This window comes from Salvelinus sp. IW2-2015, linkage group LG14, assembly GCF_002910315.2.
Source record: "Salvelinus sp. IW2-2015 linkage group LG14, ASM291031v2, whole genome shotgun sequence".
NCBI classification, from domain to species: Eukaryota; Metazoa; Chordata; class Actinopteri; order Salmoniformes; family Salmonidae; genus Salvelinus; species Salvelinus sp. IW2-2015.
In genome coordinates, this window is record NC_036854.1 from 44,617,526 (window position 1) to 44,637,414 (window position 19,889).

Below are 19,889 nucleotides of genomic sequence, written 5' to 3' on the forward strand. Positions count from 1 at the left end.
TAAACAGCTTCTACCTCTAATCCATAAGACTCCTGAACATCTAATCAAATGGCTACCCAGACTATTTGCATTTCCCCCCTCTTTTACGGTGCTGCTACTCTCTGTTATTATCTATGCATAGTCACTTTAATAACTCTACCTACATGTAGATACTACCTCAATTACCTCAACTAACCGGTACCCCCGCACATTGACTCTGTACCGTGACCTGTATATAGCCTCGCTATTGTATTTTTACTGCTGCTCTTTATTTATATGTTACTTATTTTTTTTTGTATTTTTCATAAAAACTGTATTGTTTGTTAAAACTCTTAAGGCTGAAAAGTGTGCCCAAAGTAAACTGCCTGCTTCTCAGGCCCAGAAGCTAGGATATGCATATTATTAGTAGATTTTGATAGAAAAACTCTGAGGTTTCTAAAATGTTTGATTGATGCCTGTGAGTATAACATAACTTATTTGAAGGCGAAACCGAGGACAAACCATCCAGGGGAAAAAACATTGAGGTCACTCTCTTTTCAATCAGATTTCAATGGAAATCTAGATTCTAAGGCAGTTGTTGCAGTTCCTATCGCTTCCACTAGATGTCCTCTGCTCTCATCCTTCTAGACCTATCGGCTGCCTTTGATACTGTGAACCATCAGATCCCTCTCCACCCTCTCCGAGCTGGGCATCTCCGGCAAGGTCCACGCTTGGATTGCGTCCTACCTGACAGGTCGCTCCTACCAGGTGGCGTGGCGAGAATCTGTCTCCGCACCACGTGCTCTCACCACTGGTGTCCCCAGGGCTCTGTTCTAGGCCCTCTCCTATTCTCGCTATACACACAGTCACTTGGCTCTGTCATATCCTCACATGTGTCTCTCCTATCATTGCTATGCAGACGACACACAATTAATCTTCTCCTTTCCCCCCTCTGATAACCAGGTGGTGAATCGCATCCTGCATGTCTGGCGACGCATATCAGTGTGGATGACGGATCACCACCTCAAGCTGAACCTCGGCAAGACGGAGCTGCTCTTCCTCCCGGGGAAGGACTGCCCGTTCCATGATCTCGCCATCACGGTTGACAACTCCATTGTGTCCTCCTCCCAGAGTGCTAAGAACCTTGGCGTGATCCTGGACAACACCCTGTCGTTCTCAACTAACATCAAGGCGGTGACCCATTCCTGTATTTCATGCTCTACAACATTCGCAGAGTACGACCTGCCCACGCAGGAAGCGGCGCAGGTCCTAATCAGGCACTTGTAATCTCCCGTCTGGATTACTGCAACTCGCTGTTGGCTGGGCTCCCTGCCTGTGCCATTAAACCCCTACACTCATCCAGAACGCCGCAAGCCCGTCTGGTGTTCAACTTTCCCAAGTTCTCTCACGTCACCCCGCTCCTCGCGTCTCTCACTGGCTTCATCAGTTGAAGCTCGCATGCCGCTCAAGACCATGGTGCTTGCTACGGATGCTGTGAGGGGAACGGCAAGCTGCCTCGACTGTCAGGGGTAACGGCTGAATGCTCTACCTCTGATCAGCCCCTACACCCAAAACAAGGGCACGTTCTGTTCGTTCAACCCCAAGACACCAGACCCTCACTGGCAGCATGCCTCTACCACTTGTCAAGAATTCCAGATAGCCCTAAACGCTCAGTTGACCTAACCTACAGCCAGTTCACTAATAGTTCGCGTGTCAATGGCACCCCAATGTCTGACAATCCCTCACACCCAGTCAAGGCAGATGTCAATTCCGCTCTCCTTAGACACCTGAAACCCCTCTATGAGGAATAACTAGGAAGGATAAGTAATTCACCCCCGCCCCCTTTGAAAATGGTTAGACTATCACTATGTTAAAGTGATTGTTCACTGGATATAGGTGAATGACAATTGTATGTAAGTCGCTCTGGATAAGAGTCCTGCTAAATGACTTAAATGTAAATGTAAATGTAATGTCAACAGTCTTTAGAAATTGGTTGATGTTTTTCCTTTGAGAAATGAAGAATTAGGGCTGTCCAGAAGAGGGTCGAGTGAATTGTACTGTTGTGTTTGAGTCGCGCGACTTGAAAGCACGCTCCACTTTTTTTCCTCCGGTATTGAACACAGTTTATTCCATCTTAAATGTTATTGATTATTTACATTTAAAAAATACCTAAAGTTGATTTAGGAAAGTTGTTTGAAATGTTAGGATCAAGTTTACAGGTAACTAATTATGGTAACGGTCGTTGTATGAAGAAGGTGTGAACCAAAGCGCAGCGTGGGAAGTGTTCATGATTATTTATTTAAAAAACTGAACACTGAGACAAAATAACAAAATGTAACAACACGAAACAGTTCTGTCTGGTGAAGACACAAAAACAGAAAACAACCACCCACAAAAACCATGTTGGAAAAAGACTACCTAAGTATGGTTCTCAATCAGAGACAACGATAGACAGCTGCCTCTGATTGAGAACCACACCCGGCCAAACAACAAAAAATACAAAAACTTAGAAAATGAACATAGAATGCCCACCCAAATCACACCCTGACCAAACCAAAATAGAGACATAAAAGACTCTCTACGTCAGGGCGTGACAATTAGATCATGTGTAGTCATGTTGCGGGAGTTGGAACGTGTAGTGTATTTGAATCATGATAAGCGCCAAAAATGGACATTTTGGATATATAATGACAGATATTATATGAACAAAAGGACCATTGTGATGTTTAATGGACATATTGGAGTGCCAACAGAAGAAGATCTTCAAAGGTAAGGCATGCATTATATGTTATTTCTGACTTTTGTGTTGTCAAAACCCAAACAGGAAGTACCTGTGCTAAGAACTATTCAACGCTGGTCTGACCAATCGGAATTCACGCTCAAGATTGTTTTGATCATGCGGACTAGGATATGTTTTGATAACGCTCTCTATCCACCGGATGTGTACCAAACTCACTAAAAGTGGCAGTAATAAAGCTCTCTTGAAAAAGCCAAACCTTGACCAGAAAAATATAAAACATATCGGCCTATATCGAATCTTCCATTCCTCTCGAATAAAAAAAAAAAAAGCTGTGAGAGCAGCATCACTGCCTTCCTGAAGACAACAATGTATACGAAATGCTTCAGTCTGGTTTTAGACCCCATCATAGCACTGAGACTGCACTTGTGAAGGTGGTAATTACCTTTTAATGGCGTCAGACCGAGGCTCTGCATCTGTCCTCCGTGCTCCTAGACCTTAGTGCTGCTTCTGATACCATTGATCACCACATTCTTTTGGAGAGATTGGAAACGCTACCAAAGTTTGGGTGGATTTCACACGGACAAAGTCTGGCCTGGTTTAGATCTTATGGTCGGAAAGATATCAATTTGTCTCTGTGAATGGTTTATCCTCTGACAAATCAACTGTAAATTTCGGTGTTCCTCAAGGTTCCGTTTTAGGACCCATCATATGTTTCTCACTATATATTTACCTATTGGGGATGTAATTCGAAAACATAATGTAACTTTCACACTTTGCGGCGGATGACACACAGCTGTACATTTCAATGAAACATGGTGAAGCCCCAAAATGGCCCTCGCTAGAAGCCTGTGTTTCAGACATAAGGAAGTGAGGTGCAAACTTTCTACTTTAAAACTCGGACAAAACAGAGGTGCTTGTTCTAGGTCCCAAGAAACAAAGAGATCTTTTGTTGAACTGACAAATAATTTTGATGGTTGTACAGCCGTCTCAAATAAAACTGTGAAGGACCTCGGTGTTACTCTGGACCCTGATCTCTCTTTTGACAAAACTATATCAAGACTGTTTCAAGGACAGCTTTTTTCCATCTACGTAACATTGCGAAAATCAAACATTTTCTGTCCAAAGAAGATGCAGAAAAATTAATCCATGCTTTTGTTACTTCTAGGTTAGACTACTGCAATGCTCTACTTTACGGCTACCGGGATAACACACTAAATAAACTTCAGTTCGTGCTAAATACGGCTGCTAGAATCCTGACTAGAACCCAAAAAAGTTGATCATATTACTCCAGTGCTAGCCTCCCTACACTTGCTTACTGTTTAGGCAAGGGCTGATTTCAAGGTTTTACTGCTAACCTATAAAGCATTACATGGGCTTGCTCCTACCTATCTTTACGATTTGGTCCTGCCGTACATACGTACACGTACTTTACGGTCAACAAGACGCAGGCCTCCTAATTTGTCCCTAGAATTCTATGCAAACAGCTGGAGGAGGCAGGCTTTCTCCTATAAGAGCTCCATTTTTTATGGAATGGCTGCCTACCCATGTGAGAGACGCAGAACTCGGTCTCAACTTTAAGTCTAACTAGTGAAGGTTCAATGACCTCTATACGTAGGTCATATAATTGAGTGTAATCTGGCCCAGGAGTCTGAAGGTGAAGGGAAAGAGCTCTGGATAGAACAAGGCACCCCGTTGCTGTCTCTGCCTGGACCGGTTCCCCTCTCTCCACTGGAATTCTCTGGTTTAAACCCCCTAAGCTTCTGACGTGGTCTTTTGTGGGATATAATCGGCTAGTTGATCGGGTCAGGATGGTAATTGGTGGTGGTGAGAAGCATATTCTTTTTTAGGGTGTGGGGGCTAAATGCTTTGGCAAAGTGGGGTATGATTGTTAATCTGCCTTGTTTGGCCCTGTCTGGGCGTATCATCGGATGGGGCCACAGTGTCTTCCTGAAACACCCTCCCTGGTCAGCATTCCAGTATGTTTGCTGCAATAGTTTGTAGGTTGTGCGGGGATCATAGGGTTCAGTCCTGTTATATTCTGGGAAGTATTTTCTTTTGCCTATGTCTTATCCGGTTGTCCTGCTGGTGAAATTTATGTAGTATGCTCTCTCTACATTACTCTCTTTTCTTATCCTTTCCTCTCTCGGAGGACCCTGAAGCCAGTAGGACCATGCCTCAGGACTACCTGGCATGATGACTCCCTGCTGTATAACCCAGTCAGTCACCTGGCCGTGCTGCTGCTCCCAGTTTCAACTGTTCTGCTATGGCAACCCTGACCTGTTCCACACGGATGTGCTAACTGTCCCAGACCTGCTGTTTTGCAACTCTCTAGAGAACAACAGGGCGGTAGAGATACTCTCAATGATCGGCGGTATGAAAAAGCCAACTATGACATTTACTTCTGAGGTGCTGACTTGTTGGTACCCTCTGACAACACTGTGATATTATTATTTTGACTATGCTGGTCATATTATGAAGATTTGAACATCTTGGCCATGTTCTGTTATAATCTCCACCCAGCGACAGCCAGAAGAGAGGGAACTGTGCACGGCACCCTCATAGGCTGGTTCCTCTCTAGGTTTCCTATACTTAGGTTTTGGCCCTTTCTAGGGAAGTTTTTTCCTAGCCCCGTGCTTCTACACTACATGCATTGCTTGCTGTTTGGGGTTTTAGGCTGGGTTTCTGTACAGCACCTTTGACTATATATCAAGCTTTGATGTAAGAGGCTATATTAATAAATTAGAGATTTGTTGGATAACGCGGGAAAGGGGTAGCTTTGGGTAGAATAATATTGATGAATATACTGATTACAGTGACTGAGTTTATCAGGAAGTGTATAGCTGTCGTACCAACTGGTGACTATATTAAAAAATCTACCCTAAACCAGAAACCAAAATCGGATAGGTGGCAGCATTCGCCAAAACTGAAAACTTCGAACCACCAGGCTTTTTAGCCACGGCAAGGTGACTGGGAATATGGCAGGGCAAGTACAAAACAGTGTAGTTTTTTCTGTCCGCAAGGCAATCAACAGGTAAAACGTCAGTATAGAGACAAGGCGAGTGGAGTCACCATTCAATGGGCTCAAGTGCACAAAGAACGTACACTACCTCTCCCATAAAGTTTGGAGTCACTTAGAACTATTTTGTTCTTTTTCCCATCGAAGAACATACATGAAATTAGTTTCAAAAATGAATATGGAAGTATAGTCAAAGACATTGAATAAGGTATTAATAGTACTTTTTTTTATTAAAATAATAATTGTGTCCTTCAAACTTTGCTTTTGTCAAAGAATCCTCCATTTGCAGCAAATACAGCCTTGCAGACCTTTGGCATTCTAGTTGTCAATTTGTTTAGGTAATATGAAGAGATTTCACCCCATGCTTCCTGAAGCACCTGCCACAAGTTGGATTGGCTTGATYGGCACTTCTTACGTACCATAAGATCAAGCTGCTCCCACAACAGCTCAATAGGGTTGAGATKCAGTGACTGTGCTGGCCACTCCATTATAGACAGAATAGTTTGGAGCTGTGCTTTGGGTCATTGTCCAGTTGTAGGAGGAAATTTGCTCCAATTAAGCGCCGTCCACTAGGTATGGCATGGCTTTGCAAAATGGAGTGATTGCCTTCCTTCTTCAAGATCCCTTTAACCCTGTACAAATCTCCAACTTTACCACTGCCAAAGAACCCACAGACCAGCACATTGCCTCCACCATGCTTGACAGATGGATGAAACTCAAACAGCATGTACCAGTGACGAGAACCTGAACCAGACGGCTGGCCCAGACGGCATTCCTAGCCGCATCCTCAGAGCATGCGCAGACTAGCTAGCTGTTGTGTTTACGGACATATTTAATCTCTCCCTATCCCAGTCTGCTGTCCCTACATGCTTCAATATGGCCACCATTGTTCCTGTACCCAAGAAAGCAAAGGTAACTGAACTAAATTACTATCGCCCCGTGTCACTCACTTCTGGCATCATGAAGTGCTTTGAGAGACTAGTCAAGGATCATATCACCTCTACCTTACCTGTCACCCTAGACGCACTTCAATTTGCTTACAGCCCCAATAGATCCACAGCGATCGCACTGCACAATGCCCTATCCCATTTGGACAAGAGGAATACCTATGTAAGAATGCTGTTCATTGACTATAGCTCAGCATTCAACACCATATTACCCTCCAAGCTCACCATTAAGCTCAAGGCCCTGGGTCTGAACCCCGCCCTGTGCAACTGTCCTGGACATCCTGACGGGCCACCCACAGGTGGTGAAGGTAGAAAACAACACCTCCACTTCGCTGATCCTTAAAACTGGGGCCCAACAAGGGTGTGTTCAGCCCACTGCTGTACTCCCTGGTCACCCATGACTTCATTGGCCAAGCACGCCTCCAACTCAATCATCAAGTTTGCAGACGACACAACAGTAGTAGGCTTGATTACCAACAATGACGAGACAGCCTACAGGGAGGAGGTGAGGGATCTGGAAGTGTGGTGTCAGGAGAGCAACCTGTCACTCAACGTCAACAAAACAATGATGATCGTGGACTTCAGGAAACTATTCAGGAAACTTCAGCAAACTACCAGCCCTCCAGGACACCTAGAGCACTCGATGTCACAAGAAGGTCAAAAAGATCATCAAGGACAACAACCACCCGAGCCACTGCCTGTTCACCCTGGTATCATCCAGAAGGCGAGGTCAGTACAAGTGCATCAAAGCTGGGACCGAAAGACTGAAACACAGCTTCTATCTCAAGGCCATCAGACTGTTAAACATTAGAGGCTACTGCCTATATACATAGACTTGAAATCACTAGTCACTTTAAAAATGTTTACATATTTTGCATTACTCATCTCATATGTATACAATGTATTTTATTATATTCTACTGTATCGTAGTCTATGCCGCTCTGACATTGCTCATCCATATATTTAMATATTCTTAGTTCCATTCCTTTACTTAGATTTGTGTGTATMGGGTATATGTTGTGAAATTGTTAGATATTACTTGTTAGATATTACTGCACGGTCGGAGCTAGAAACACAAGCATTTCGCTAAACCCGCAATAACATGTGCTAAACACGTGTATGTGACCGATAAAATGTTATTTTATTTTGTTTTAATTTGGAGATATGGGATCAGAGAATAACAATGTTCTATTTCACACCAAGGCTTGGTGGTTATCGAGGGGGAGTGTTGGAAAGATTTTTCGCATTGAAAGAGGATCTGTTGTCATTCACAATGGATGTGAAAAAACGGACTTGGTGTCGGACTTGTGTGTCCTTGACTATGTAACAGACATATTTGGGAAACTGAAACAAATCATGCAGTCGAAAATACAAAAACATTCTACAGATGAGTTTCCAAATCAGTGGATTCAGAGGAAATAATAATMATTGGAWAGTCTTTCAAAAGCGAACCATGCCCCCTTCCCACGTCTGTGCATGTTTATTGACAGAAAACAGTATCATTAAGTGTCCCACACAACTGATGWCTTCTCACATCCAACGCTCAGAGGAGCAGTTTGGGACCTACTTCCCAATTCGATTGACTGTGATCCTGGCGAAATCGTGAAGAGGGCACGACAAAGCCTATTCCCCCTCAGGAAACTAAAAAGATTTTGCCATGGGTCCTGAGATCCTCAAAAGGTTCTACTGCTGCCGACATCGAGAGCATCCTGACCGCAGTTGCGTCACTGCCTGGTATGGCAATGCTTGGCCTCGACCGCAAGGCACTTCAGAGGGTAGTGCGTACGGCCCAGTACATCACTGGGGCAAGCTGCCGCCATCCAGGACCTCTACACCAGGCGGTGCCAGAGGAAGGCCCTAAAAATTGTCAAAGAACCCCAGCCACCCCAGTCATAGACTTTTGCTCTCTACTACCGCATGGCAAGCAGGTTACCGCTTTTTTGTCCTAGACTTGGCACTCGCAAGTCAGGACAAAAAGGCTTCTCAAACAGTTTTTACCCCCAAGCACTTAATAAAACTCCTGAACAGGTAACCAAATGCGGTTATTAGCCGGACTATTTGCATTTGTGTGCCCGCCTCCCTCTTTTATGCTTTCTGCTAGTCTACCTCTCTCTTTATCTATATGCATAGTCACGTTAGTTATACGTTTCATGTACATACTACCTCAATTTTGGCCACGACCAACCAGTGCTCCCGCACATTGGCTAACCGGGCTATCTGCATTGTGTCCCACCACCCGCCAACCCTTCTTTTACGCTACTGCTACTCTCTGTCATCATATATGCATAGTCACTTTAACATACCTACATGTACATACTATCTCAATAAGCCTGGACTAACCGGTGTCTGCCTATAAGCCTTGCTACTCTTTATTTTCAAATGTCTTTTTACTGTTTTTGTATTCTTATTTCTCTCTTACATTCACACACACACACACACGACACACACACACACCCACACACACAGCACAACCAACACACACACACCCACACACACACACACCCACCACACACACACACGCTTTTTTTTCTCGCACTATTGGTTAGAGCCTGTTAGTAAGCATTTCACTGTAACTACACCATTTGTTGTATTTGGCGCACGTGACAAATAAACTTTGATTTGATTTGAATCGAACAGCTGATCGAATGCATTCAAATGATGTGCGACTGTCGACCACGCCCCCTGACTTTGAGAAGTTCTGACGTAACATGCATCAAGCACACCGATCTCATTAGTGGTGGTGAGACAAGATACTGTACATTATGTCAGACTAATTTGCAAATTGACTGTCATAGCCCAACATTAAAAGTARGTGATGGTGAGTTGAGAAAACAATCAGAAATACTGTTCATGTTTTTCAATTGACTGTTATAGCCCCAAATAAAAAAGTTAACATTGGCTATTAATTACATAATTGTTTTCTCATGGTTGGGGTCTCGACAATTTTCAGACATCAAAATGGGGTCGTAGGCCAAAAAAGTTTGGGAACCCCTGAGTTAATACAATGTTTTTACTAAAARAATAACAGTGTTATTACACAGGAATAGAGAGCAATACCATTGTTTTCCTAAAGTTTGCATTTGCAAAATATGTCACATGGATTTTTACAATGGTGGAAACTCTCTCCAACCAATGCTTACAACAATCGTATGCTTTTAAATCCATGACGGGGAGTGTGCAAGTACACACTTCTGGAAAAGAGTGCCTTAAAGCACAACTTTATGTACCTTCATGAAGTTGATTATTCCCTCCCTGGTGTCCCTGTCACTGTTTCATTCATTGATTCATTCATTCATTTACTCTGTCATGTACCTTCTTGAGATTGATTATTCCTTCCCTAGAGTGCCTGTCATTGTACATTCATACATTTATTCTTTAATGAATGAATGAATTGATTCATTCACTCTGTGTACCTTCTTGAGACTGATGATTCCCTCTCTGGTGTCTCTGTCTGTGGCGATGGAGAACACGGCCGCTCCTTCTGAGTTGATGATGCTGTACTTGATCGCTGCGTTTACGCCAAGGTCCTCATCATTGGCTTTAATCTTCCCTACTGGCTTGCCCACCTGGGCTGACTCAGGGACGTACAACTGGTAATTTTCTGTGGATCATGAACATAACAATACAGACATTGTTTGCATCTCAAATGGCACCATATACCTTAGAGTGTACTAAATAGGGATTAGGGTGGCATTTGGGACAAAGGCTAAGAAACAGCTTAGCATCACTAGTTGGTGCCATATTTTGGGCTGATTTTCCAAATGATGATGTATTTTACCTGTGTCACCCTGAATTGACTTCGCAGAATGGAATTGTTACTAAATGCCTTTTGATATCAAGTCAGATTGCTTGAATCAACGTTTAGAGCTACAATGTGTCTGAGGGCACTTGAATAGAATTTACTTMGACTTGGACTCTAAAAGAGATGTGATTATTGAACTATAATTTTACAGTACTGATGTTCAGTGTTCTTACATATTTATTCAGCCAGCATGGCATTTGATGAGATAGATTTTGAGATCAAATGTCATATCAATATATGATTATTATTACATAGGATAGATAAAAAAWATATATAAAATCAGAATTCACAATTGGTAAAGTTTTACTCAATGCTATTCTCATCTAACTAATGTATGTTGAGCATCTGTTAATTATTAAAGATTGACTTCCTGACAGTCAATTAAAGCTGTTTAGTTTTTCTGTAATTAAGCTCAATCCATTTGAGTGAGGAGGAGTGTATTTTGTTTCTTTAATAGATATATGAGAAATCTCCATTTGTAATTGGCCTGCTAAAAATACTCTCAAATTGACATTGTGCCAGTCACATGACATATCTGAGAAGCACTGCTGTTTTATTAAACAAAGGAATTAGTATTTAGCGGAAATAGACAGTCGATTTCTTAGATACTGTTAAGCCATTTTTAAAATCACGTTCCAAGTGATATGGAGTAACTGGGCAACGTTCAGTAAATGGTGTGAAACGTTGCTGATATAAATTCCACAAATAAAACTGACGTGATTCCTTATTCCACATGTCAGCTTTGTTCTTTCTCTCTGAATGCTCTACGTTTGCCTGCTGAAAACAACCCTGGTGTCTATACAGTACTCACTTTGCGGGAACTTGGGTGGGTTGTCGTTGACGTCGGTGAGGGTGATGTTGATGGTGGTGGATCCAGAGAGTCCTCCAACCGATCCAGCCATGTCTTTGGCTTGAACGACGACAGCATAGTGTTCCCTCGCCTCCCGATCCATGCTGGCTAAGGCAGTCCTGATGACTCCTGGACAGGGGGAGAAGAATATAAATAATAGAAGAGTACCAATGTTACTACACTCTTAAAAATAAAGGTGCAAGTTGGAAACAAATAAGGTTCTTGAACGATTCCATAGGGGATCCATTTTAGGGTCTCTGAAGAACCATAAATGGGATGGTTCTTTGAATAACCACACAAAAATCCCAAACCAGAAATGTTTCAGCCCTTGAGGATCTGAATTGAATAGCCTTGGTGTAGGTTTTTAACCCATTCAAATGAATTTTAGAGTTAGCAGTACTACCCCTGACAGTGTTTCCTGGTGGTGGAGACATGGTTGTTGTATTCTTTGAGCCTTCACCAAGTGAGGTCCGAGGTGAATATGTTGTCATTAAAATTTWATTGTTTAAGACAATACAAGACCTGTGTGGTTCAGTTGGTAGAGCATGGAGCTTCCATCGCCAGGGTTGTGGGTTTGATTCCCACGGGGGACCAGAATGAAAATGTATGCACTCACTACTGGCATTTGTTCTAGATAAGAGTGTCTATTAAATTACAATATATTTTTGTACATATTTCATAAGGCCTTCTTTTGAGGGTCTAGTTTTACCCTAATACAGTGAGCTGAAACTCATAGTTTACAGGCCTCATCAGGCCTGCAAGTCACATTATGCTGGCTTGAAAAGTGATGTGCAATTTCTATTGAAATTCAGACAGAATGGGGATTTCCACCATTTTGAATTTGTATTCACCCGCAATCTGTATTCAGAATGACTGCCAGGGTTGGGGAGACTTAGATATGAGACTACCTTAACACATTCACATCCTTGTACTATACAGTGCCTTCAGAAAGTATTCAGACCCCAAGACTTTTTCCACATTTTCTTAAGTTACAGCCTTCTAAAATGTATTCAATAAAACGTCCTCAGCAATCTACACACAATACCCATAATGACAAAGCAAAAAAAATGGAAATACCTTACTTACATGAGTATACAGACCCTTTGCTATGAGACTCGAAATTGAGCTCAGGTCCATCCTGTTTCCATTGATCATCCTTGATGTTTCTAAAACTTGATTGGAGTCCACCTGTGGTAAATTCAATTGATTGGACATGATTTGGAAAGTCACACACCTGCCTACATAACGCCCTACAGTTGACACTGCATGTCAGAGAAAAAACCAAGCCATGAGGTCGAAGAAATTGTCTGTAGAGCTGTTAGACAGGATCTGGATGACAAGATCTGGAGATCTGCTAGACAAGGACCTGCTAGACATGAGCTGCTAGACAAGATCTGGAGAAGAGTACCAAAAAATATCTGCAGCATTGAAGGTCCCCAAGAACACAGTGGCCTCCATCATTCTTAAATGGAAGAAGTTTGGAACCACCAAGATTCTTCCCAGAGCTTGCCGCCCGGCCAAACTGAGCAATCAGAGGAGAAGGGCCTTGGCCAGGGAGGTCACCAAGAACCCGATTGTCGCTCTGACAGAGCTCCAGAGTACCTCTGTGGAGATCGGAAAACCTTGCAGAAGGACAACCACCTCTGCAGCACTCCACCAATCAGGCTTTTATGGTAGATTGGCCAGACGGAAGCCACTCCTCAGTAAAAGGAACAWGACAGCCCGCTTGGAGTTTGCCTAAAGGCACCTAAAGACTCTCAGACCATGAGAAACAAGATTCTTTGGTCCGATGAAACCAAGATTGAACTCTTTGGCCTTAATGCCAAGCATCACGTCTGGAGGAAACCTGGCATCATCCCTACGGTGAAGCATGGTGGTGGGTGTGCCACAACGCTCCTCATCCAACTTGACAGAGCTTGAGGGGATCTGCAGAGTAGAATGAAACTCCCKAAATACAGGTATACCACGCTTTTAACGTCATACCCAAGAAGACTCGAGGCTGTAATTAATTAGAAAAATTAGAAAAAATTCTAAAAACCTGTTTTTACTCTGTCATTGTGGGGTATTGTGTGTTTATTGATGAGGGAAAAAACGAGTTAATATTTTTTAGAATAACATAGCGTGGAAAAAGTCAAAGGGTCTGAATACTTTCCGAAGGCACTATATTTAGTGCAATATCAAAATGCGCCATTGAACAAATTCGGTTTTGGTGTGAATGAAATTTGGTGGCAGCAGAGTACAAGTGTCTAGACAGGCCACATTGACATTTTAAGATTGACACAGAAAGTATGATAGATAATAACAATCAAAGTTGTGATTTTGATAAAATGTTGAAATATCATTAAAATGATTTCAACATATGTATTTTGAAATACATTTCAGAATTAAGTAGTTTAACGTCATATAGCATTGTTATTTGACTTGTTCTAAGCTCAAATATGCCAAATGTATGATTCATCTGGTTGTTGTTTTTGAAGTGTTTAGTACTACATGTGTACAAACACACCACAGACACACGCGGGTGTGCGTTGATTTCTGTGATATGTGTGTACACACACGTGTGCTTGTGAGAGTGGGAGAGAAAGATGGAGAATGCAGTAGCAGGCCTCACTTGCAATTAACATATTAGATTTGCTTATGCTGTATACAAATCAAATCATATTTTATTGACCACATACACATATTTAGTAGATGTTATTGCGGGTGTAGGGAAATGCTTGTGTTCCTAGGTCCAACAGCACAGTAGTATCTAACAATTCACAACAATAAAGACAAATCTAATAGTAAAATAATGGAAATGTTTAAATATTTGAACTAGCATTGTCGGAGTGGCAATGACWAAAATAAAGTAGAATACAGGATATACATATGAAATGAATAAAGCAGTATGTAAACATTATTAAAGTGACTAGTGTTCCATTATGAAAGTGGCCAGTGATTCCAAGTCTATGTATATAGGGCAGCATCCTCTAAGGTGCAGGGTTACGTAACCGGGTGGAAGCCGGCTAGTTAAGGCCTCGAGATAGAAGCTGTTTTTCAGTCTCTCGGTCCCAGCTTTTAATGCACCTGTACTGACATTGCCTTTTGGATGATAGCGGGATGAAAAGGCCGTGGCTCGGGTGGTTGATGTCTTTGATGATCTTTTGTCCTTCCTGTGACATCGGGTGCTGTAGGTGTCCCGAGGACAGTTAGTTTGCCCCCGGTGATGKSTTGGGCAGACCGCACCACTCTCTGGCAAGCCCTGTGGTTGCAGGAGGTGCAGTTGCTGTACCAGGCAATGATACAGCCCAACAGGATGCTCTCAATTGTGCATCTGTAAAAGTTTTAGGGGTCAAGACACATTTCTTCAGTCTCCTGGGGATGAAGAGGCGCTGTTGCACATTCTTCACCACACTGTCTGTGTGGGTGGACCATTTCCGATCATCAGTGAAGTGTACGCCGAGGAACTTGAAGCTTTCCGCCTTCTCCACTGCAGTCCTGTCGATGTCGATAGGGGCGTGCTCCCTATGCTGTTTCCTGAAGTCCACGATCAGTTCCTGTTTTGTTGATGTTATTTTCCTGGCACCACTCTAACAGGGCCCTCACCTCCCCTCTGTAGGCTGTCTCGTCATTGTTGGTAATCAGTCTCCAAACTTGATGATTAAGTTGGAGGCGTGAGTGGCCACACAGTCATGGGTGAACAGGAGGYGGCTGAGCATGCACCCTACCGGACACCATTCTTTCTTCCGAAGAATCCCGGAAGTCCCCAACGCCTGCATTTCCGAGAGAATCTGAAGTCACCCAAGTTCCCTCGGGAATCATCGGGGACTGGCGACTCGTCTCCTCCAGAGCCCATGCAGCTGGGCAGGGCTAGATTGTCTCATAATGAACATTTACACAGGCTTTTCTCCAACAGTTGCCTGAATTGTGGTAATGTAGGACATTATATGCCCACCTGTCCAGTAAAAGACCAGGCTCATCAGTAGGTACGAGTATGCCGGTGGGCCATACTGGAAGTCTCCAAACTCTTATTACTCGTACTCCTCACCATGCTATCCTGCTGTGAGATGAACGGTKAAAATCTCTCCCGGTGCTCATTGACTCTGGGGCTGACAAGAGCTTCATGGATGCTACCCTGGTATCTGAGCTGGGTATCTCCACACAACCCCTCTTTATTCCCATGGACACCAGAGCATTGGATGGACACTCAATTGGCAGGGTCACTCACAGTACGATTCTCAGCGGCAAGCTCCTGCTGGCCTCTTTCAACCACTCCATGTTCCTCACCACCCCAGGTCCTATATGTCGCTGGACTTTTTCACTGGTCTCCTCCCATCAAATGGAAACACCACCCTCCTTACGGTTGTGGATAGGTTTTCCAAAGCCACACTTTTCATTCCCCTTTTCAAGTTGCCCTCAGCCAAGGAGACGGCCCAGCTTATGGTGCAGCACATCTTCCGGAWCCATGGACTTCCGGTCGACATGGTCTCCGATTGTGGTCCTCAGTACTCGTCCAGTTTCTGGAAGGTATTCTGCACCTTGATTGTGTCGTTGGCCAGCCTGTCCTCCAGGTTTCATCCCCAAACCAGCAGCCAGTCGGACCTGGAGACGACTCCTCGCTGCCTCGTCTCTGCCAACGCCACCACCTGGAGCCAGCAACTCGGCCACTGGTCTCTCGCCCTTRGAGTTTTCTTGGATTACCAGCCCCCGCTCTTCCCTGAGCAAGAGGAAGAAGTCAGCATACCCTCGGCCCAGATGGTCATCCGCGCTGTCGGCGTACCTAGAAGAGAGCTCGATCCGCTCTTCTTAAGGCCACCTCTAGGTATCGGCAACAGGTGGACCACCACTGCCCTGAGGGGCAGCTCTCCACTCGGGAGCTGCCCCTCAGGGTGGAGTCCCATAAACTTCCCCCCTGCTTTATCAGCCCTTTCCCCATCTCTAAAATCCTTAGCTCCACTGCTGTTCGTCTTCTGTTGCCCTGCACCCTCCATATACCTCCCACTTTCCATGTCTCTAAGATTAAACATCTGTCTCACAGCCCTTTGTCTCCTGTTTTCTATTTGTCTGTTACCAGTTCGCCTTGTTTTGTCAGGTCTTACCAGCGTGTTTCCCATTTCTCCAGTTCTCTAGTTCTTGTTTTCTCGTCTTCCCGGTTCCGAACTTTCTCCCTGCCCTGAGCCTGCCTGCCATTCTGTCCRTTTTTGACTCTGCCTTGGATTTCGGACCTCGGCCTGCCCTCGACCTGCCCTTTTGCCGGCCCCCTTGTTATAATAAATATTCTGAGAACCGAACCATGTGCCTCCATCTCAATCATATCCTGAGTCGTGATACAAACATTTAAGAAAGTTATTTTTGCAGTGTACTGTATGAATACCAATGTTACTACTGTACTATAGAGCTAAGGCCATAAAGTACAGTAATAAGGCCATCCTGGACAGGAGGAGAACATGTTGTTACCAATGTATACCAATGTAACTAATGTATTGTATGACTATGCAGTCCTGGTGATTCCTGGACAGGGGGAGTTAAATAGAAGAATACCTATGTTAATATTTTACTGTTTGGAGACCCTTTATTRGATTTTTGACATGCATGTGTTATTTCTATTATTAAGTGGGGAGAAGTGACGATGGAAGCAACATATCTGCACTGTAATGGAAAACTGTATATTATACAGTAKGTTTTTTAATTATTAACAGTAAAATACTCTGAAACGTTTCACTGCAGCATAATGTAAATGTTGGTGCATTGTAGGGAAATGTTGTGTCCGGGGAAATAATGGCTGTATTTCTAACGATACTGTAATTCTACCCCACAGAATACACTACCGTACTGTATTTATGGAGCGCCAAAAACCTTTTGAGCACTAGTGGGTGCATGGTGGTATTGTTTCTGGCTCATTAACACATTTTAAGGTGTTTTTTAAGATGCTATATTTTTGACATTGTGAGTGAGACTGCTGTACCAATTTAACTCCAATGTGGTTATAGTGCCCCAAAAACTTAAGATGTATAGGGGACAGAAAGGCACAGCAAGGCTCTATAGTGGCAGCAAGTCTCAAACCTTAAACGATATATCAGACTCTGGGTTCTCTTCATTAACCACACCAAGCGTGGGGAGGATGTTCTAGGGTTGTGTCCTTCTATCTCCCCAATTTTCTCTGTCTTGTATTTTCAGACTTGGGACAGTGCTAGTAACAATGTTCCCCTAGTTCCCAGACCACCCCGATACCTGAAGGACTGGGGACGAAGGAAAGGTAACAGTGGCTTGACTGTGGCCTGACCTGACTCCCGAGTCCACGGACCACCCCAGACCACCTCTCAGAACCACCTAACACAAACAACCCGCTGAGGCCCTCATCCAAATCTGCAATGAAATTATCAGACCTGGACCCCCCCAATAACCCATCATGACCCTGACAACACACTCCAAACAGAAGGACTTTCCTCAGACGGCTGCTCATGGTTGCCTCCCCACTAGGGAATCCACCTATAGACAGCACAAGGTACGTACAGAGAACTGCCCCCTCGGAAGTAATCGTACTGAACACACCCACCAACTGTTTGTGAGTGCTCCGTGGCCCGGTGGGTCTGGGCCCTGTTTGCTCCCTCTGTCTTCAAGCATCCGGCATCCAGCTTTGCCGCTGCATCGCTCCTCTTCCAACACCAACCCAGGCTGATGGACATGTCCTCCACCAACGCCAACCCCCTGCTCTCTCTTCATCCCTTTCCCCCTTCCTCCCTCTACATGTATAACTCTCACAGAACCAGACCAGAACCAGGAACCATTAATCACCACACCTGAAGAGGCACGGAGGAAGGACAAAAGCTCTAGACCTACACCCGGAGTGAGCAAGCCACAGGGGAGAATCATCATTTGTGCTTCCAGGTGTTCTCTCTGATTGTCCTTCCTCCACTCTGCAGATGCAACACCAGTCCCATTTCCAGCAACAGACCCAGTCAAAACACAAGAAGAGGCACGGAGAAGGGACCAAACAACAAACATTCACCTGGAGCGAGCAAACCATAGTGCCACACTTGACCTCTGGGTCTAGGGCTCCCTTGTGTGTCTGCTTGCTCCTCAGGTTGTCCTTCCTCCCCTCCACAGATCCCGACCCAGCACTAGCCCCAGCCCCAGTTCCTGGTTCCTGTTTCTCCCAGCACCAGACCCAGCACAACCCCTGGTTTTTCAGCCCAGGTAGCCGCACGATTTCCAGTCTTGGTACCAACACCAACCCAGGTTTTTCCGGTCCCAGCCCCAAGACCAGCACCGACCAACCACAACTGCCACCTCCATCCAGCAACTGACTGCCRAGACTCCACCCCTTTCCCAACAAAGACACAAACACAATCTCAACCACTCCACCAGACCAACCATTACTGACTACGTGATGGACTGAATATTGTTACCAGTTATTATTTGTAATTTTTTTATTCATTTGTTGCTGTTGTTGTTGCTGTTTGTTTTMATTTGATTAACTTAAATTGGATAGATTGCTTATTGTTTGAATTGTTTATTATTGGGGAATTTGAACTAAATTGTATTTGAAATGTAAACTTTTTCTGAATTTAGGAAAAAAATGAAAAAATTGACCTTAAAAGGTTGACATTTTGCCATGTCCTTTTGGTCTGTTTTGCTCTGCAGTTGCATTTGGAAACCTTTGTCAAAGGTCATGAACAGTCAAAGTCATGTTTTTTATGAAATTAGATGATATTTGGATGAAACCAGATAGAAGTATGATGACCAAAGTATGAAATATGACTGTTGCTTCTACACTGATCAAGTTTGATCATAAAGTTAATGGTCCCCTACCCCGTGTCAAACACTTGGATTCAGGAGGCATGGTTATTACGCGGATAGGGTGACATCTCTTACCTAATTTAAATAAGTACCTCCTTGTAACCAACATCGGAGAAGGCATGTTTGCGGAGGGCCATGGTATATATAGCTAGATACCCACTCTACTGGTGCCAAAAATTTGACTGTAAGGTGTCAGCAAATATAATTAAACATTTACACTATTCATCTATGGCAAATATACTTATGTTTCCCTTTTCATCTGTGTCTGGTGCTAGCTAGTTACTAGCCAGCTAGAGCTTGAGCCAGCATGGAACAAAAGGGGGGGAGGATCATTCAAAACTCTGACACAGTTGTCATGTCAACACATCCGTCAGTGCTGCTGTGAAATGCATCACAAAAGACGTCAAATGAGAGATGTATAAAAAAAAAATTACATCGTTGATGCTATTTTACTGATTGAGGGGCTTTGTGTATCACCGCATTTGCTTGAGATGATTTGATGGCAACACTGCTCACTGTATCCAAGTTGCTTGACATAGGCGTTACAAAGAACTATCAGTCAAAGTGAGCTCATGAATATATGCTCCCTGCCCAATCAACCTGTCTTTTCAAACTTCCTTGTAGTTTGCCATGAGAGAAACATTTATTTTTGTAAAATGTTAAGCATCTCTATCCCCAAAATATTATAGGTGATATTTTGGTCACTCAAAAGGCTATTTTACATGGGAATCAGATTGACTGTTCGGGACCTTTAAGGCCTCTAGAAGTGTAAGTGATATAAAACACAAATAATTAAT

The 19,889-nt window shown here is 43.7% G+C and overlaps 1 protein-coding gene across 1 annotated transcript in view; it reads right to left on the bottom strand.

Moving 5' to 3' along the window:
* The window catches only part of LOC111972514 (cadherin-18-like), a 238,513-nt gene that overhangs the window by 63,841 nt on the left and 154,783 nt on the right, over positions 1 to 19,889 (bottom strand). The window contains exons 5-6 of the mRNA XM_023999516.2: positions 11,275 to 11,442; positions 10,075 to 10,262 (exon numbers count right to left, since the gene is read on the bottom strand). Coding sequence (XP_023855284.1) covers positions 10,075 to 10,262; positions 11,275 to 11,442 — 356 coding nt within the window. The remainder of the gene's footprint in view (positions 1 to 10,074; positions 10,263 to 11,274; positions 11,443 to 19,889) is intronic.